The sequence below is a fragment of the Amblyraja radiata genome, chromosome 22, assembly GCF_010909765.2.
Source record: "Amblyraja radiata isolate CabotCenter1 chromosome 22, sAmbRad1.1.pri, whole genome shotgun sequence".
In the NCBI taxonomy this organism is placed as follows: Eukaryota; Metazoa; Chordata; class Chondrichthyes; order Rajiformes; family Rajidae; genus Amblyraja; species Amblyraja radiata.
In genome coordinates, this window is record NC_045977.1 from 40,282,467 (window position 1) to 40,303,574 (window position 21,108).

General features: G+C 43.4%; 1 protein-coding gene across 3 annotated transcripts in view; it reads left to right on the forward strand.

Annotated features, from left to right (window-relative positions):
- Window positions 1-21,108, forward strand: part of card11 (caspase recruitment domain family member 11) — a 224,257-nt gene that overhangs the window by 114,478 nt on the left and 88,671 nt on the right. For all 3 annotated transcript variants that reach the window (XM_033041134.1, XM_033041137.1, XM_033041135.1), the window contains 4 exons: window positions 1,879-2,204; window positions 9,131-9,310; window positions 18,820-18,972; window positions 19,448-19,573. In XM_033041134.1, the coding sequence (XP_032897025.1) occupies window positions 1,879-2,204; window positions 9,131-9,310; window positions 18,820-18,972; window positions 19,448-19,573 (785 nt within the window). The remainder of the gene's footprint in view (window positions 1-1,878; window positions 2,205-9,130; window positions 9,311-18,819; window positions 18,973-19,447; window positions 19,574-21,108) is intronic.

Consider the following 21,108-nt stretch of genomic DNA (forward strand, 5'->3'; position numbering starts at 1 on the left):
GAGAGGTTCAGAGGGATATAGGGACTAGCATAGATAGGGGAGATTATGTGTTCGGCACGGACCAGAAGGGTCGAGATGGCCTGTTTCCGTGCTGTAATTGTTATATGGTTATATGTTATATGGTAGATGGGAATCTTGGTCAGTGTGGGCAAGTTGGACTGATGACTATATGACTATTATTTTGCATTGGTTAAGAGCTGCACCTGATTCTTAGATTCAAGTAAAGGAATTTTAATCTCCAATCACCCCTGCCTTATGATGCCACCCTACTAAAATTAATCAGGCCTAAAATTTGGAGTTCAGTTTCCAAAAGTCTTCATTGCGCCACCTCTCCTCTCAAGAGCTGTTTCGAGAAATCCTATGCTGCCACTGAGATTTCAGTTACCAATCCAATACTTTCAGATTAGGACCGAACATCTAATGTACAGTCTGAGGAAGGGTCCCGACCCAAAGCCTGAACGCTCCATTTCCCTCCTCAGGTGCTGCCTGATCAGCTGAGTTCCTCCAGCACTTTTTTTTTGCTCAAAATTCCAGCACCTGAGGGAATTCCATGAATGCATATTGTTTTTCATGTTATACATAGAACATATAGAAACATAGAGAAACGTATAAAATTATAAAAGGACTGGACAGACTAGATGCAGGAAAAATATTCCCAATGTTGGGCGAGTCCAGAACCAGGGGCCAATGTCTTAGAATAAAGGGGAGGTTATTTAAGACTGTGGTGAGAAAAAACTTTTTCATCCAGAGAGTTGTGTATTTGTGGAATTCCCTGCCACAGAGGGGAGTGGAGGCCAAATCACTGGATGGATTTAAGAGAGAGTTAGATAGAGCTCTAGGGTCTAGAGGAGTCAAGGGATATGGGGAGAAGGCAGGCACGGGTTATTGATTAGGGACGATTAGCCATGATCACAATGAATGGCGGTGCTGGATCGAAGGGCCGAATGGCCTCCTCCTGCACCTATTTTCTATGTTTCTATGAACAGGCACTTTGCCCAACAATGTCTATGCCAAATGTGATGCCAACTTAAAATGATCTTGCCTGCACGTGATCCATATCCCTCCATTCCCTTCACATTCCGTTTACCAGTCCAAAAACCCCTTCAAGGCCACTATTGTATCTGCTCCACCACCAGGGATCTGTTTAAAAAAACACTTGACCTGCACATCTCCTTTAAACTGAGAACTGAAGAATTGAGTCTGAGGAAGGTTGTCGCCTATCCACGCCCTTCACCGACACCCGAGATACTCCGGCACTTTTTGTTCTTTGCAAGACTCCAGCACCTGCAGTTCCTTGTCTCCTTTTAAACTTGGTGTCTCTCACCGTCTTTGCCATTTTCGCTCTGCGGGAGGGTAAAAGGCAGGATTGCAGGGAGCGTGGCACAAGTGTGGATTTTTTGGTAAACTCGCTAGAATTTAGAAGATTGAGGGGGGATCTTATAGAAACTTTCAAAATTCTTAAGGGGTTGGATAGACTAGATGCAGGAAGATTGTTCCCGATGTTGGGGAAGTCCAGAACAAGGGGTCACAGCTTGAGGATAAGGGGGAAGTCTTTTAGGACCGAGATGAGAATTATTTTTTTCACACAGAGAGTGGTGAATCTGTGGAATTCTCTGCCACAGAAGGTAGTTGAGGCCAGTTCATTGGCTATATTTAAGAGAGAGTTAGATGTAGCCCTTGTGGCTAAAGGGATCAGGGGGCATGGAGAGAAGGCAGGTACAGGATACTGAGTTGGATGATCTGCCATGATCATATTGAATGGCGATGCAGGCTCGAAGGGCCGAATGGCCTACTCCTGCACCTATTTTCTATGTTTCCATGTTTATGCTTCCTCCTCTTCTTGCCCGCCGGCATTGACACGCGCGCCTTCTCTTCCAGTGGAGGAAGGACACGAGGGTCTGACGCAGTTCCTGATGAATGAAGTGATCAAACTGCAGCAGCAGACCAAGGCAAAGGAGGTGTCGCGCTGCGACCTGCAGGTGAAGATGAAACAACTGGAGGATGAGAAGAAACAGCTGAAGCTGGTGAACCAGGAGCTTCACACGTTCCAAGAACGTTACAACAAGATGAAAGAGGAGAGGAACAACTACAACGATGAGCTTATGAAAGTCAAAGATGACAATTACAATTTGGCCATGCGGTACGCACAGCTCAGTGAAGAGAAGAACATGGCGGTGATGAGAAGCAGAGACCTGCAACTCCAGGTAGGACCACACACTGCGCGGAAAGTTCAACCCCTCCACTGTGGATGGGAAATGTTTCTTAAACGTGGTGATAATACCTGCCTCAACTACCTCTTCCAGGCAGCTCGTTCCATACACCTATCATCCTTTGTGTCAAAATAACAGCTGCCTCTCGGGTTCCTATTAAATCTTTCCCCTCACCCTTAAACCCAAAGATCCTACAGCGAGCAAGATAGATTACTTGACGAAAAAGACGTAGTACGGTCATGGGCAGATTCATGGGTAATTTTCGGCCCCATTTCCGTAACCGGCTTCCGTCTCCGCACCAAAGATCCCGTAGCGGAGCAAAGATACTAGTGCGGAGACGGAAGCCGGTTACGGAAACATCCGCGTAAAAATAAAAGTTATTTGGTAAAAACCTTTCCTCATTTTCAGAATTATAATTTATTAACACAAACTGTTCCCCCGCAACGTTGATTACACTGCGAGTCGGGTCGGGTTTCTGAAATGGATGAAAAAAAGGCCCACGTGGAGGAAGGACTCTGTTGAGTACTACACGTCAGCCCATTTCATTTAGAAAGAGTGGTCTATCTTGCTCCGGTATAGGATCTTTGCTTAAACCTATGTCCGCTGGTTCTCGATTTCCACTACCCCGAGTAAAAGCCTTTGGTCGTAGATTCATACAGCACGGAAACAGGCCCTTCAGCACAACTCGTCCATGCCGACCAAGATGCCCCATCTAAGCTACTCCTTTTGATCCGTGTTTGGCCTACATCTCTCTGAACCTTCCCTGTCCATGTACCTGTCCAATATCTTTTATAGGTTGTTATACTACCAGCCTCGACTACCTCATCTGGCAGCACGTTCGTTTTACCCACCATTCACTGAGTTCAAGGACGCAAAATGCTGGAGTAATTCAGTGGTTCAGGTACCATCTCTAGAGAACCTGCATGGGTCCTGAACCGAAACATCACCTATTCTTGTTTTCCAGAGATGCTGCCTGACCCTCTGAGTTACTCCAGCACTCTGTGAAACGTCACCTATCCATGTTCTCCACAGATGCTGCCTGACCTGCTGAGTTACTCCAGCACACTGAAACGTCACCTATCCATGTTCTCCACAGATGCTGCCTGACCCGCTGAGTTACTCCAGCACTCTGTGTTCTTTCGTGTAAACCAGCATCTGCAGTTCCTTATTCTATCCTCTGAATGTAAACATAGAAACATAGAAAATAGGTGCAGGAGTAGGCCATTCGGCCCTTCGAGCCTAAAGATCAACCTCTCCAGTCACTGATTGTTGACGGGAAAAATTCATCTAGAGTTTACTTCCAGAACAAACTCTCTTTGTTACAAATTGGCCATCGTGGGAGACTTGTGTCCAAGGGTGGATGCCCTGTCCTCAGCAGATACTCAGACACAAAGCAAACATTACTTTTATACTATTCATTAATTACCTTTCCCCTCTCCTAGAGTGTGTGGAGTGGTTGCTCAGCAGCAATGAGGCATGGGTTCACTGAAGGTCACGTTTACTTGTAACTGGTCACTGAGAGTGGTCTCATCCAATCTCAGCCAACTCTCAGTGTGGCCCCTTGGACCATCTTATAATCTGCCCTATGGCAGCTTCAACCCAGTGTCGGACTCGACCCACTGTGTCTCTTTACACTGACTGATAGCAATCATGAGACCACCACCAATGGACAATGACGCAGCTGCTAGAGCTGCCATCTCACAGCGGCAGAGACACGGGTTTGATCCTAACCTTAGGTGATGTCTGCATTGAATTTGCGCGTTCTCCCCTGTGATCTCGTGAGTTTCCTTCGGGTGCTCCGGCACCCCAAAGACGCACGGGTTTTCAGGTGTAATTGGTTTCCGTAAATTGCCTCCCTTGTGAAGGCACAGGATCAGGCCCATCGGCCCATCATTGTCTCGGCCGGCATCCATTAAGGGAGGCAGTTGTCTTCCCCTCTTCAATGGGGGTTCTGTTTCCCCCTCGGTGATTCCTGCTCGTGTTCATCCACGTCCAAGGTTCCAGCTTCTGTAGTCACTTGTGTCGCCTTGTTACTGATTTACAACTTGCTGAGAGAAAGACTCCATCAGTGGCACTAAACCTTCCAGATTTATTTATTGAAATCATATTCTATGTCGCTCTTCCAGGGAGATGCTAACTGCATTTCGTTGTCTCTGTACTGTACACTGACAATGACAATTAAAGTTGAATCTGAATCATTGTATTAAAGTTTTTTACCACCAGTGGACCAACACTGATCTGTCGACTTCTAACAAAGTGTTAATTTGTCCCAAACTCCCATGAAACGTTCATATTAATCTAGTACCTGTAGTTGCTAGCTCTAACGCATTCACCACTGCCACAAATCTGTTAATGCTAACTTTAATCACTTAGTTACTAATACTGATTCATCAACCACTGACATTGATCTATTAACAGCCAATACCAATTGACTAGACAATAGGTGCAGGAGGAGGCCATTCGGCCCTTCGAGCCAGCACTGCCATTCAATGTGATCATGGCTGATCATCCCCAATCAGTACCCCGTTCCTGCCTTCTCCCCATATCTCCTAACTCCGCTATCTTTAATGCTATTCTATCAACTACCAACTATATACTATTTTATCATCAGTAGCTAAATTAATCCATTGTTAAAATTAATCCATGAATTGAAACATGTAGAAACATAGAAACATAGAAAATAGGTGCAGGAGTAGGCCATTCGGCCCTTCGAGCCTGCACCGCCATTCAATATGATCATGGCTGATCATCCAACTCAGTATCCTGTACCTGCCTTCTCTCCATACCCCTGATCCCTTTAGCCACATTCTAACTCCCTCTTAAATATAGCCAATGAACTGGCCTTAACTACCTTCTGTGGCAGAGAATTCCAGAGATTCACCACTCTCTGTGTGAAAAATGTTTTTCTCATCTCGGTCCTAAAGGATTTCCCCCTTATCCTTAAACTGTGACCCCTTGTTCTGGACTTCCCCAACATCAGGAACAATCTTCCTGCATCTAGCCTGTCCAACCCCTTAAGAATGTTGTAAGTTTCTATAAGATATGTATCTATTAATAGCTAATATTGATCCATTGATTGCCAGCATTGGTCATTAACATTTAAACCTTCACTGCTGTGATCCATCAGCCACTTACATTGATACTAATATTGATCCTTCGATGCTAACACTGATCAGTTAACCAAAACATTGATTTATTAACTTCTAATGCACATCGATGAGCTGCTGACAACACTGATTTATTAACCGTTAACACAGGTCTGTGAACTACTAAGATTAATACATTAATCGTTGACTCTGATCTATTAAACCACCAAGGCTGATCTGTCAACTGTTAATATTCACCAATTAATCATTCACATTAATATATCAAACACAGCATCATTGATCTTTTGGTGTCTGTCATACAGCCACCAACAGAGATAATAACTTATTTTTTCCCCAGTGGACCAGCGGGAAAAAAAACAGAATAATATTCAGAGCCTCATGTTTTGTTGAAATAATTATGATAATCAGGTCTAATAAGAAGACTCGTTATGATCAGGATCTTACAGGGAAGTAACACCTCACTGTTCGATGTCGAAGGCATACAAAATGTCCATGGTCCATTGAAGTCAACCATTCAGAATATGAATCTAACATTAGCATCACATTACTCAAGTCATGAACAGTGGCATTTCAGAAATGAGAGTTTCACGATTCCAACTTCAAGGAATCCCAATCTGTTCTGTAAGTTATTTGATTGACTGTGACTCTGCTTGCAATCTTTTGATCCTATTTCCAGTCAGATATTCTTGCAGTTATTTTTCAAAGAACTAATCAACTTCTGATGGGACTCGCTTGCAAATATTTACTGTGTCATGAGAAAATAAAGATTTTTTAAAACATAATAATTTGATATGCTCGGGCATGTTGATTTTGAACTGGTGCCCTCGAGTTCTGCACTCGCTGTTTAAACTAAATTACTTGCTTGTATTTTCATTATTCATTTCTCTCAGCATTGTTAAAGATCTGGATAACATACCAATCAATTTTCTTTTCTTCAAAGAATTAGGTAGAATCTGTATGAATGAAGTATCTCTTTATAATTGAATGATCATGGCTTTTTTTTTAAATGAGGGCACTCAAAATTTCACACGATGTTCCACATAAGACTGAGCACAGTTAAAATAATAGGTTTCATTTTATCATCAAATAATCTACAAAAGCCCCTCTGTGCTTGATTAGCCTGCTTGATAAGAGCTTCACCTTAATTGGATCATTTCAGTGAATGGTCGGCATTCACTCATGAAGCATTTCCTTCATATTGCTTTGTGAATGCTCCACATCCAATGAGTTGTGTAAGAAGGAACTGCAGATGCTGGTTTAAACCGCAGATAGACACAAAAAGCTGGGGTGACTAAGCGGGACAGGCAGCATCTCTGGAGAGAAGAAATGGGCGACATTTCAAGGACCGAAGGGTCTCAGACTGCGCTGCGATTGTTCAATAAGATCATCGGTCTTCAGATTTTGACCACAGGTCCAGTTCCTTGCCTTTGATTTCCAAAGATCATCTCTCTTGGTCTTGAAGATATTCAAAGAGCAGCCTCTGCTCTGGGCAGAAGATTCAAACAGCCGTGGCCTCTGGCTGAAGAAACGCTTCATCTTCTTAAACAGGCAAATCTGTATTTGAAGCCTTCCTCCTCTTGCAGGTTCTCTTGAGCCAGTGTTGTTTCAAATCACTCATCGCAAAATGGAGCGTGACCCACATGTTATCATATTTCCCATTAAAGTGCGAGTTAGTTGCATATTTCAGTCTACAATTCACCTGTCATTCCTTTGCCCATCACTTGACCCAGACCCCCAGGCCATGGTGGCTCATATTACCAGCAAATGCCTTCCACTGTCACTCATAAATGATATGGCGTGAGAAGCCTCTCCATAAATCACTAGCTCAGACAATGGATTTTCAATTTATCCGTTTAAATGCAGGCAAGTGTCATTTTCTTAATAGACCCACGAGGCTAAAAAGGTCTCAGACATGAAATTTCTAACAGCTAATACTGGGCATGTAATTCAATTTTTCTTTCCATGCTCGTGTGTGAGAAAGAAAGAGCACTACTTTTGTAGACTAATCCTAAACTACTTACAGCCAATGAAATATTTTTGAGGTGTAATCACTGCCACATAACGGAGGATATGGCAGCTAATTTGTGTACAAAAAAAGATACATCATCATTTTGTATTTTATTTTGTACAAAATAATTTGCATACCGTCAATGTCTGTGCCGAATATGATACCAACATCAACTTCTATCTGCATGCACATGTCCTTGTTACTATCCAAAAGTCCCTTAAATGCCACTATCGAATCTGCCTCCTCCACCACCAGTCTCTGCATAACAGATATTTGTCCCGCAGATTTCCTTTAATCTTTGCCACTCTCATCTTAAAGCTAAGTTATGAAATGGAAATTATTTTCAGATGTAATTTCATGAAACCCCGTGACCATTAGAATCTTGCACAAGATGGTTCTTCAAATACAAGGCTTGCCAATGTGCGCCGCCCAGCCTTTCAGTTAAACGGGGGCCTGTCTCACTCTGTAATTGCCTGGCAGTGATGCAGCGCTCAGAAACGGAACCAAGTTGGCCATTACAGACGGATTAACACAGAGAAAGGCACAAAAATGCTGGGGTAACTCAACGGGACAGGCAGCATCCCCGGAGAGAAGCAATGGGTGACGTTTCTGGTCAAGACCCTTCTTCAGACATTCTTTCCAATCTCTGTCCATTTTTACAAACTTGCCTAAGACCTCTAAAGATGCATTTGCCCCCTGATGTCAACATGTGGAGCTCAATATCTTGGCTATCGGTTTGTATTACTTGTTACCACTTTCACCACAGCCAACAATGGACCATTGTGGGCTCCACCTTTCCTTGATCATCGTTGCTGGCTTTGATTTGTCCTTTTGCGTAACTTTCATTCATTTTTTTTCCATGTACTTTTTCATATCTCATGTTTCCCTCTCCCCCGACTCTCAGTCTGAAGAAGGTTCTCGGCCCAAAATGTGCTGCCGTGAAGAGAGAGTGGACGCTGGCGCGCTTTGGCTGCCGCTGCTCTCTCTTCACATTGTGTTTTTGATTTTCTGTTTTTGGATTGAATTATGTTTTTAATTTGTGTCTCTGTGATGTCTTTATTACTTATTTTATTCCGATTATATGTTTTTATTCCAATTATCTATGTAAGGTGTCCTTGAGATGTCTGAAAGGCGCCCATTAAATAAAATTTATTATTATTATTATTATTATTAAAATGTGGACAGGTGACATTTCGGGTCGGGACCCTTTCTCAGACTGAGTATCACAGCTTCAGAGACCTTGGTTCAATCTTGACTTTGGACAATACCCAATGGTTTATTTGTAGATAAAAACACGACCATCGGCATATATCAGTTCATGCAATGCTGTACATCGTACCCGGGTCTCTGGCGCTGTGAGGCAGCAGCTCTACCAGCTGTGTCACCGCGCCACCATTTATATGTGTTACCACATAGAACGCTGGCTTCATTATCACTGGGTCAGAGTCTGAGTTCATAATTCAGTACCAGAGGGGCTGAAGAAATTCAAGGCAAGGATTCAGCGTGAACTTCTATGGGGCATTTAGTGATGAGCAATAAATGCTCGTCTTGAAAATAACATCCATTGAAAGTTGAATGAATCAAAAAATCATTTTACCACAAAAGGCCAGAACTGAAAATACTACATCATTTGAAAGTGTCTTAAGTACTTGAACAACCAGCTTTGTAAATGGATGCAGTATTAGAAATTAGAGTGGACATGGATGGATGTAATAGTCGGATGATTTGTGTTTGGATTCCATTTAAAGTTTACGAAGAATTGTGACAATTTTTTTTTTTGTCTTTCTTCCATTAAATTGCTGCAGATCGATCAGCTAAAACACAGATTAAACAAGGTGGAGGAAGAATGCAAATTGGAACGCAACCAATCCCTCAAACTGAAAAATGACATTGAGCAGCGGCCAAGGAAAGAGCAGATGCTGGAATTGGAACGAGACAATGAAATGTTAAAGACTAAAGTCCAGGAACTACAATCGGTCATTCAGGTAACCACACTCAACATTAACACGAAAGATTTCTGCTGCAAAGGATCAAAAAAATGAACAAATTGTCAATTCCATTTGTAACTTGTTGCTGATGATGAACATTGTGTCACTGGCGTGTTAAATCACAAGGCATCTATTTTTAAATAAGCAAGGATGGATTTAATTATTCCTTCTCCATCTTGCTCCATCTCTAATGCCAGTGATATCCAGGTATTTATGTGATCGGAGCAGAATTAGGCCATTCGGCCCATCAAGTTTACTCCACCATTCAATCATGGCTGATCTATCTCTCCCTCCTAACCCCATTCTTCTGCCTTCCCCTATAACCCCTGACACCCTCACTAATCAATAAGTATTGATTATTGATATCCACATATCTACAAACTCTTAGTTGCACTTGGAGACTTCAATCAATCAATCAATCAATCAAAACTTTATTGTGATTCAGAAAATACATCAATAAATGCAAGTCTATTGCTCCCCGTGCAACCCAAAAATAACAGAAGGATAAAATGGATAAAAAGATAAAATAGATAATGGTAGATAATTACATGGCATTCAAGAGTCTGATGGCTCGTGGGAAGAAGCTGTTGCAAAACCTGGCCGTTCTGCTCCTTATGATACGATATCTTTTGTCCAAGGGCAGCAGAGTGAACAGTCCATGATGGAGATGTGTTTGGTCCTTTATAATACTGCCGGCCTTAGACAAGCAACGTTTGCTTGCAATGTCCGCGATTGAGGGGAGAGAAGTCCCGATGATTTTTTCAGCCGTCCTTCAGGCTGTTATTTTGCGCTAATATTGTTTCTTTGCCAACTTATCGATGTTTTTTTGTGACATCTGTGTGTTTTGGTTACAGGCCTTTTAAACTGCTGCTAGTATGAATTTAATTATTCTGTTTAACACTCTTGATTTTTGATTTTTTTGGATGGCAAACAAAAAAGTGATATCTGTGTTGCAACTTCTGCCAGGATTCCCTGGAACACCTTTACACTTTTGTCAACTTGTTCTTGCAAATAATCATCTTCCCCCCCCCCCCCCCCCCCCCACACACACATTCTCCACTAATGGCGTACGTTTCAGATTTCTTCGCTGGTAAGGACCTCATGACAAAGATTTCATAGTCATTGGCAATGACGTTAAACGTGATAGTTTTGTGCTAGATGGCAGCAGGACAACCAGCGATAGCACATACTGCTGGGGTTTATTGATGAATATACTGGATTATAGCAGCATGAGAATGATTTTTTATCTTAGGAAAGGTAATTTTTGAGTTTGAATTTAAAATCTAACTTCACATCGACTTTAAATGACATTTCTCCTGGATGAGGATAACTGATCATTATTGGATATTTTCCAAATATCTGCTGACCACTCTTATTCCAGTCACCAGTCAGCGAAAGACTTCTTGCGACACCTTTTTTTTCCTGTTTACGAAGCTGGAAGTCTTAAATATGTTGATCACCAATAAATATAAAGTGTGGATGTGGAGGGGGGGGGGGATGTTTACAGCATTGTGAGAATCTAGGACCAGAAGGCACTGCCTCAGGATAAAAGAACGTACCTTTAGAATGGAGATGAAGAGGAATTTCTTTAGCTAGAGGGTGGTGAATCTGTGGAATTCATTGCCTCAGTCAGTTGTGGAGGCCACGTCATTGCATATTTTGAATGCGGAGATTGATAGGCTATTGATCAGTCAACGGTTATGGGGAGAAATGGGTTGAGCGGGAAAAATAGATCAGCCATGATCGAATGGTGGAGCAGACTCGATGGGCCGAATGGCATTATTTCTGCCCCTATGTTTTATGGTCCTAAGCAGGTAGTCTAGAAGAAGCTTTGCCGTCCAATAATAAGGATATGAAATCTTCAACAAACAACAAGGAGTGCTTGAGGCAAATTGCAAAGTTGCATTGAAGGAGATGCTGAGGAAACACATGAAGTAGATGTGGGTGGCCCAAGTTAGGCAGAGAGCGTTCGATGGAGAGAGAGGGGAGGAGGCTCATGTGGAACAGAAATACGGTCATACGTCAGATGTGATGAATCCTGTCCTGTACATTGTATATTAATCTGTGTGAACTATATTTGCTGCATTACGGAATCCAAATATTTCTCCTTATCGGTCTACAGCATGGACTTTTCTCCCACCTTTATGAAATTAAATGATTTTTTTTAGGGCAGCGTATGTATCTAAAACTCCATTCAGAGCCGCTCAGATTAGTTTAAGTAAGTAAGTTTATTGGCCAAGTATTCACATACAAGGAATTTGCCTTGGTGCTCCGCCCACAAGTAACAACATGACATACAGTGACAGTTCCGAATGACTCAGAAAACACTAAACATTAATAATAATAAAACATAAACAAAGCACTGTCCATCCATGCTACTTAACATCACTTTGAAATTCTACTTGAGCAAAAGACAAACACCAAAAGGAGGAACTCTGCAGGTCAGGCAGCATCTGTGGAGGGAAATGGGCAAAGGATGATTTGGTAAAACCAGATATGATTGCTCCCCAGTGTCTAATCAAGGGATATTTACACAGAGGGAGAGAGATGCAGCATGCAAACAGATCCTACGGCCCATTCATTCCACAATGAGCGTCGCCCACCCATTTAACTAATCGCACGCTAATCTAATCCAACTTTACTCACTCCATATTGTCATCAATTCATCTCCCCCATATTCTACCAGCCACCTACACACAAGGAGAAATTTACCCACTACCCTACACGTCTTCGGCTTGTAGGAGGTAACCGGAGCACCCGGAAGAAACCCACGTGGTCACAGGGAGAACATGCAAACTCCACACAGGCAGCACCCGAGGTCAGGATCGAACCAGGGTCTCTGGTACTGTGAGGCAGCAGCTCTACTAGCTGCATCACTATCATTTACATTCTCTGTCTAGTTTAGTTTTAGTTTAGAGATACAGCATGGTAACAGTGGCCTTCGGCCCACCGAGTCCATGCCAACCAGCGATCCCCGCACACTAACACACACTGGGGACAATTTACAATGATTACCAAGCCAATTAACCTACAAACCTGGACGTCTTTGGAGTGTGGGAGGAAACCGGAGATCCCAGTGAAAATCCACTCGGGTCACAGGGAGAACCTTCAAACTCCGTACTGACAGCACTCGTAGTCAGGATCGAACCTGGGTCTCTGGCGCTGTAGGGCAGCAACTCTACTATTACTCTCTGCCACAGAATGTAGTTGAGGTCAGATGTGGCCCTTGTGGCTAAAGGGATCAGGAGGTAGGTACAGGATACTGAGTTGGATGATCAGCCATGATCATATTGAATGGCAGTGCAGGCTCGAAGGGCCGAATGGCCTACTCCTGCACCTATTTTCTATGTTTCTATGGTATGCCACCGTGCCGCCCGAAATTCTGTCCAAAAATGATCCCACCAAAGAATGACGTACAGTCGGACTCAAGTCACCACTTCAGCCTTCAGTTTCATCAATAACATGCCCCAAACACCCTCGCCCCCTTGCCTGTGGGGTCTGCCCTATTTGTGAAGTGAACAATCGCAGTACAGGATTGTCACAGTGATGTCAAGTGTGCATTACATGGTGTTTGCCCTCACAGCAAAGGTTGTGAGGGAGAAGGCAGGAAAATGGGGAAAAATAGATCAGACATGATCGAATGGCAGAGCAGACTTGATGGGCTGAATGGCCTAATTCAGCTCTTATGGTCTAAAATGTTGATCACATTTCTACCCTGGTCCCTCAGATGGTGCAGTGATGCCTAAGACCAGGTATTGCTTCCTTCACACTGCACCACAACTATCGGCTTGTATTAGATATCCATACCCCGAGAGGCACATTAATGCATCTTTTAATGTATTCAGAACAATCAACTGATACAGAACATGACCCCATTAATAAACATGGCATGTCCTCTCCTCATCTGTTCTAACGTTTGTCTCAATTTGGGAAAAGTTGCAAGTTGAATAAGTCATTCCATTATCTAAAAGTTTGAGAGAGAGAGAGAGAGAGAAAAACCAGTTAGCTATAAAGTGTTGTCAATAAATCTACTAGAATCTATAATTAGGACATATCCAGGCAGCTCATTGAAGATTCAGGATGTGGTCTCTTGGGTTGTAGCACTACAGACTTCATTGCTCCACCACCCTGCCAAGGTTATTAGCCTTTGGGCAAATCCATGTTATTGTTCAGCTCCAATCATTGCTGTGGTCTGAACTAAAATCACAAATAGCTTGCACAAAATGTAAACATCTTTCAGCAAGCATCGCTGTAGAAGCATGCTGCAAAAATAGGAAGATTGAAACTCCGACCATCAGTCACTTTATTATTTGAATACACATTGACTTCCTGACTGTAGTAATTTATCCTGAATTTTCTGTTTTATTATAATGGACAGGGAAGTTTTCGAGGGATATTGACCATCAGGCTAGTGAACATTACGAACTCCAACTAAACAACAAACTGCTTGTGACTGTGGGCTTGACTTTGCTCTATCTATCTCTGCCTTAAAATATCCATTGGCTTGGCCTCCACAACCTTCTCTGGCATTGAATTTCACCTTCTGACTAAAGAAATTCCTCCTCATTTCCTTCCTAAAGGAACGTCCTTTAATTCTGAGGCTGTGACCTCCGGTCCTCGACTCTCCCACCAGTGGAAACATCCTTTCCACATCCACTCACCCGAGGCCTTTCCCTAATCTGTAAGTTTCAATGAGGTCCCCCCCTCATTCTTCTAAACCCCAGTGAGTACAGGGCCCCCAGTGCCGTCAATTGCTCATCATATGTTAACCCACTCATTCCTGGGATCATTCTTGTAAACCTCCTCCAGACCCCCCACACATCCTTCCTCCGATATGGGGCCCAGAATTGCTCACAATACGCCAGTGTTCCCCATCTATCCAGTGGAGGAATCCATGTTGTAACCCCACGGGCCAGTGATTGGAAGATCTGTGGAGAGCAATAATCGAGAAAGATATTCACAGTTCAAGGATAAGGGGGAAATCTTTTAGGACTGAGATGAGAAAAACATTTTTCACACAGAGAGTGGTGAATCTCTGGAATTCTCTGCCACAGAATGTAGTTGAGGCCAGTTCATTGGTTATATTTAAGAGGGAGTTAGATGTGGCCCTTGTGGCTAAAGGGATCAGCGGGTATGGAGAGAAGGCAGGTACAGGATACTGAGTTGGATGATCAGCCATGATCATATTGAATGGCGGTGCAGGCTCGAAGGGCCGAATGGCCTACTCCTGCACCGATTTTCTATTTTCTATATTTCTATTCTTTGAGGATTTATTTTTGATGTGCCAATGCTTACTTTAGCGAACCGCCCACAACAGTTTGTGTTTCAATGACATAAGGCAGTGAGAGCAGTTCTGTCACAACCCTTGAGTTAAAGTACAAAGCTGAGAAAGGTCAGCGTCACTTCTGAGGATTCAAAATAACATTTTGTTACGTTACTACCACCATCGCTGCTACAGAGATAAATATAAACTTAATATAAATTGCAAATCAATTGATTATCAATTGATTATGTTTGCTCATTGATCTGTTCGGTTCATCTTAAGAAATTATTCTCAATGCATTGAATACAACATATTCTGTAACAATCTTTGGGAAAATCTTGACATTTCTTTGCTATTCTTTAATTGATATGAATGCATTGAGTTCAGCCGTGGAACAGTAGGGATGCCTTACAGCACCAGAGACGCGGGTTCAATCCCGACTACGGTCGCTGTCTGTACGGAGTTTGTACGTTCTCCCCGTGACCTCGTGGGTTTTCTCCGAGATCTTCGGTTTCCTCCCAACACACCAAAGGCGTATAGGTTTGTAGGTTGATTGGCTTGGTGTGAATTGTAAATTGTCCCTAGTGTGCGTGTGTGTGTGTAGGATAGTGTCAATGTGCGGGGATCGCCGGTCGGTGTGGACTCGGTGAGCCGAAGGGCCCGTTTCTGCACCATATCTCTAAACTAAACTGAGGTGTCTCTTGAGTCATATTTCAGGTTTGCTCCATTGATACTGCAAACCATGTTTCTAATGTATGAAATCACTGGAATATTATGACATCAAAATCGCATCAGAATGAATGAATTCAGCTATAACTGATCACGATAAAAATGGCTTTATAGAGTTCTTCTGCTATATCACTGCCTTGTATGAATATATTTGAATTAATTTACCTAGTCAGTGGAAGAATCTCTTCTTTAGATACACGCACGATTCAAATAAACTTCACCTCAATTGCAATTAAATTGAAAACCACGCATTGTAAAAAGCAGACTCTACAAAAAAATAGATCACCCTTCCTTGTCCAACAACAGAATAATGGCTGCAATCTTCCCTCCCACAGCTCTCTGGCTGAGAGAGTTAAAGCTGAGTTGTGCTCCAGCGCCTCAGATAACCCTGGATATTGAGCTGGTCCCAATCAATGGGTATGTTTAAGGCAGAGATAGATAGATTCCTGATTAGTACGGGTGTCAGAGGTTATGGGGAGAAGGCAGGAGAATGGGCTTAGGAGGGAGAGATACCATACAATGTGATACAATACGATAGAATTTTATTTATCCCAGGAGAGAAATTAATCTGCCAGCAGTCATAAAAACACAAGATACATGAAGCATGAAACATGACCCTTAGAATAAAGGGGAGGTCATTTAAGACTGAGGTGAGGAAAAACCTTTTCACCCAGAGAGTTGTGAATTTATGGAATTCCCTGCCACAGAGGGCAGTGGAGGCCAAGTCACTGGATGGATTTAAGAGAGAGTTAGATAGAGCTCTAGGGGCTAGTGGAGTCAAGGGATATGGGGAGAAGGCAGGCACGGGTTATTGATAGGGGACGATCAACCATGATCACAATGAATGGCGGTGCTGGCTCGAAGGGCCGAATGGCCTCCTCCTGCACCTATTTTCTATGTTTCTATGTTTCTATGAAATTAAAGTGACGAGTGGAAAGGATTGGGGATGTGCAAAGATTGGGGAGGTGGAGAAGGGGAGTCAGTCTACCCCACGACAGGGGGAGGAGTTGTACAGTTTGATAGCCACGGGGAAGAAGGATCTCCTGTGGCGTTCTGTGCTGCATCTTGGTGGAACCAGTCTGTTGCTGAAGGTGCTCCTCAGGTTGACCAGTGTGTCATGGAGGGGGTGGGGTGGGCTGTATTGTCCAGGATGCTCTGCAGTTAGACAATAGACAATAGGTGCAGGAGTAGGCCGTTTGGCCCTTCGAGCCTGCACCGCCATTCAATGTGATCATGGCTGATCATCACCAATCAGTACCCCGTTCCTGCCTTCTTCCCATATCCCCTGACTCCGCTATGATTGAATGATCAGCCATGATTGAATGGCGGAGTAGACTTGATGGGCCAAATGGCCTAATTCAGTTCCTATCACTTATGACCTTAGGACCTAAAATCTAAGCAGTGGTTTCTATTCTGTTCACCACCTGAACTGTATATAACCTACTGAAGGACGATAGGTTTTACAGTAATCTTAAAACCCACCCATTTGCAGAGTGATTTTCCTGCATATTTCACAAATTAATGTAGATTTACATGGAATTATTTGGCTGTGCTTTGATAATCTTCAGTCATCATACTTTGGTAACCATGTAGACTGCCCTCTGTGTAAAAACAAAAAGGAATCCTGTACATCTCCTTTAAACCTTACCCTCTCACCATAAAGTTATGCCCTCTAGTATTTGACCTTTTTTCACCCTGGGGGGAAAAGATTCTGACTATCTACCCTATCTTTGCCTCTCATAAGTTAATCTGCTTCTGTCAGGTCTTATAGTTTGTCATTGATTTATACCAGGTGTCAGCAACCTAGTTCTGCATAGGGGTCGGGACGCATGTCTGTGAACGGATGGCGGGCCACATCTATCACGTGTACACATGGATCCAGCCCCGGATGGCAGCCATCAAATCACATGTTCACAGAAGGTAGACAAAAATGCTGGAGAAACTCAGCCGGTGAGGCAGCCTCGTGCAATCCGCGCATGTCTCACCCGCTGAGTTTCTCCAGCATTTCTGTCTGCCTTCGATTTTTCCAGCATCTGCAGTTCTGTCTTAAACGTATTCACAGAAGGTGCGTGCCCGTGCCTGTGGCTTTGCGCAGGATGTGGTACAGACAGAGCCCGGCCGCGCTCGGGGCAGGCGCTCGGCGGGCTGGGTTAATACGGGGCGGGCCGAATTTGGGTTACGGGCCGCAGTCGGCCCGGGGGCCATAGGTTGCCGAGCCCTGATTTATACTGAAACCCAAGCATCTTGCCCAGGGAAGCACCGCATTATCAGTAGGACATAGGATTCCAACTACTAAAGAGTATTTAATAGATGACTGGATGGAAGGTGACAGAAGGAAGGGTAAAATGGAAATATGGGGCTAGGGGGTGGGAGAGAAGCATGGGAGGTGGGGGAGGGGGGGGAGAGAGACAGGTGGGGAGAAGAGAATTGCCCTTCAAACATCAATTGGTCTTGGGATCATGTTTGGTACAGACAGTGTTGGCCAAAGGGCCAGTTCCTGTGCTGTATTGTTGCACGTTCTAATATGCATTGCAAATATCCAATTATTGCTTATTTCCCTGGATTCTACACTAAATTAATTCCATATGTAATTGAGATATCGGGCACTTAAGAAAGTCGACGTGCAGAACTGAAGAAACATTTTGCACGCCATCATGTAACAATTACTGTAAGTAACGCTTCATTTCAAGAGCAGATTTTAAATTGTGCATCAGTCAATGGCAATGATGAAATGCTACAGAGTTTGTTATCCAAATGTGCACTTCAGAAATCGTCAGTGCAATACCGGTTACACGAGGATTTCCATTTATGATGCCCAGCACTTTTTCTCTGCTGGAATTCTTACCTCTTTGAATCAGTATGGAGGCATAGAGTGATCCAGTGTGGAAACAGGCCCTTCGGCCCAACTTGCCCACACCGGCCAACATGTCTCAGCTACGTAATGGTATGGTACTTTCTATGCCCCATGTGCGAGGTACATATAAGAAACATATATTGAAACATATAAGATTGTTAAGGGTTTGGACACGCTAGAGGCAGGAAACATGTTCCCGATGTTGGGGGAGTCCAGAACCAGGCGCCACAGTTTAAGAATAAGGAGTAAGCCATTTAGAACGGAGACGAGGAAACACTTTTTCTCACAGAGAGTGGTGAGCCTGTGGAATTCTCTGCCTCAGGCAGGTTCTCTGGATACTTTTGAGAGAGAGCTAGATAGGGCTCTTAAAAATAGCGGAGTCAGGGGATATGGGGAGAAGGCGGGAACGGGGTACTGATTGGAGATGATCAGCCATGATCATATCAAATGGCGGTGCTGGCTCGAAGGGCCAAATGGCCTACTCCTGCACATATTGTCTATTGTCTATTGTCTACAGTGAAACTGGTTTTTGTACGCTAGTCCCACCTGCCTGTGTTTGGCCCGTATCCCTCCAAACCCGTCCTATCCATGTACCTGCCGAACTGTTTCCTTTTCCGTTCCAAAGGCTAAATGTGTGAATTGTACATCTTCCTGACACAGGCTGGGAAGCGTAGTTTACCCAACTCCGAGAAGGCAATCCTCGACATCTTGGAGCACGATCGCAAGGAGGCCCTGGAAGACAGGCAGGACCTTGTTAACAAGATTTACAACCTGCAGGAGGAGAACCGGCAGGCAGAGGAGCTCCGGGACAAGGTAAACGTACCTGCAGGGACTTGAAGAGTAACATGCTGACAAACAGTAAAGACACTATAAAATATAATTGGAACATGGATGACTGGACACCAGGCCAATATTGCACATGTACAAATCAGCTTACACTTACACAGACAGGACCCTATCTGACGGCAATTCTCATGCCAGTTGGAGATTTGCATTCTTTGGGTGAAAAATAACAAATTGCAAGTTGCAAACACAACCACCCTGTTAAGTTCAATAGTTTGTTGCAACTGTGCATTGTTCTCCACAGTGGTCTTGTTTCTCAGCAAATCTTTATTATCCAGCAGATAATTGCAATTGATCACCCTACTAATCGCAATTGATTATGTTAATTATTATGCAGCATAACCATAATTCTCCATAATAAGCATTAGTGTGCTTTCAATGTCACATTATAGCTCCCTCAATGCTCAAAACTGAATTATCACTGGTGATATGTGAACTGTTGCAGTATCTGGAAGAGAAAGAGGATTTGGAGTTAAAATGCTCGACGCTGGTTAAAGACTGTGAGATGTACAAGCACCGGATGAACACTATTATGCTTCAGTTGGAGGAAGTGGAGAAAGAACGAGATCAGGTCTGATTCAATTTGTTTTCCTTTCCCAGAACGTGAAGTGCTCTCAATATGAATTTCAATCCTTTTCAATGTAAATTGTTTATCTGATTTTAGAAACATAAAAAATAGGTGCAGGAGGAGGCTATTTGGCGAGCCAGCACCGCCATTCATTGTGACCATGGCTGATCATCTACAATCAGTAACCCGTGCCTGCCTTCTCCCCATATCCATTGATTCCCCTAGCCCCAGAGCTCGATCTAACTCTCATTTAAATTCATCCAGTGAATTGGCCTCCACTGCCTTCTGTGGCAGAAAATTCCACAAATTCACAGCTCTCTGGGTAAAAAAGGTTTTCCTCATCTCAGTTTTAAATGGCCTCCCCTTATTCTTAGACTGTGGCCCCTGGTTCTGGACTTCCCCAACATTGGGAACATTTTTCCTACATCTAGCCTGTCCAGTCCTTTTATAATTTTAGACATTTCTATTAGATCCCCTCTCATCCTTCTAAATTCCAGTGAATACAAGCCCAATCTTTTCAATCTTTCCTCATATGACAGTCTCGCCATCCCAGGGATTAACCTTGTGAACCTACGCTGCAGTGCCTCAATAGCAAGGATGTCCTTCCTCAAATTAGGAGACCAAACCTACACACAATACTCCCAATGTGGTCTCACCAGGGCCCTGTACAACTGCAGAAGGACCTCTTTACTCCTATACTCAAATCCTTTCATTATGAAGGCCAACATGCCATTCGCTTTCTTCACTGCCTGCTGTACCTGCATGTTTACTTTCAGAGACTGGTGTACAAGGACACCCAGATCTCCTTGCACTTCCCTTTTTCCTAATCTGACACCATTGAGATAATAATCTGCCTCCTTGTTCTTGCCGCCAAAGTCGATAACCTCACATTTATCCACATTATACTGCATCTGCCAGCCTATTCCTTTTCAGAGTTACTCCAGCATTCTGTATCTATCTTTGGTTTAAACCAGTATCTGCAGTTCTTTCCTACACTTTACAAGCTTGTTGCCAGGACCCAAGGACTTGAGCTATAGGGAGAGATTAGGCAAACTAGGAATTTATTCCTTGGAGTGCCGGAGGCTAATAGGTGATCTTTTCATGGTGCATAAAATCATGAAGGGAATGGATAGGATGATGTACACTTTCACCTAAAGTAGGGGAATCAGAACTAGAAGGCATAGGTTTAAGCTGAAAGGGGAAAGATTTAACAGGAACTTGAGGGGCAACTTTTTCACTCTGAGATTGTATGAAACGAGCTGCCAAAGGAGGTAGTTTGGGCAGATACTATAATAATATATGAAAGGCACTTGGACAAGTATCGAGGGATACGGGCCTAATGCAGGCAAATGGGGCTGGCTCAGATGGGACATCTTGTGTTGGTCGGTATGGATGAGTTGGGCCTGTTTCATTGCTGTCTAGCTCCATCTATTTTCCAGGTTCCAACTAGGAAAGTAACTTACAGATGGCACTTTATCATATCGATATGATGACGATACGTTATTGTCACGTGTATCTAGCTGCAGCAAAGGTCTTTG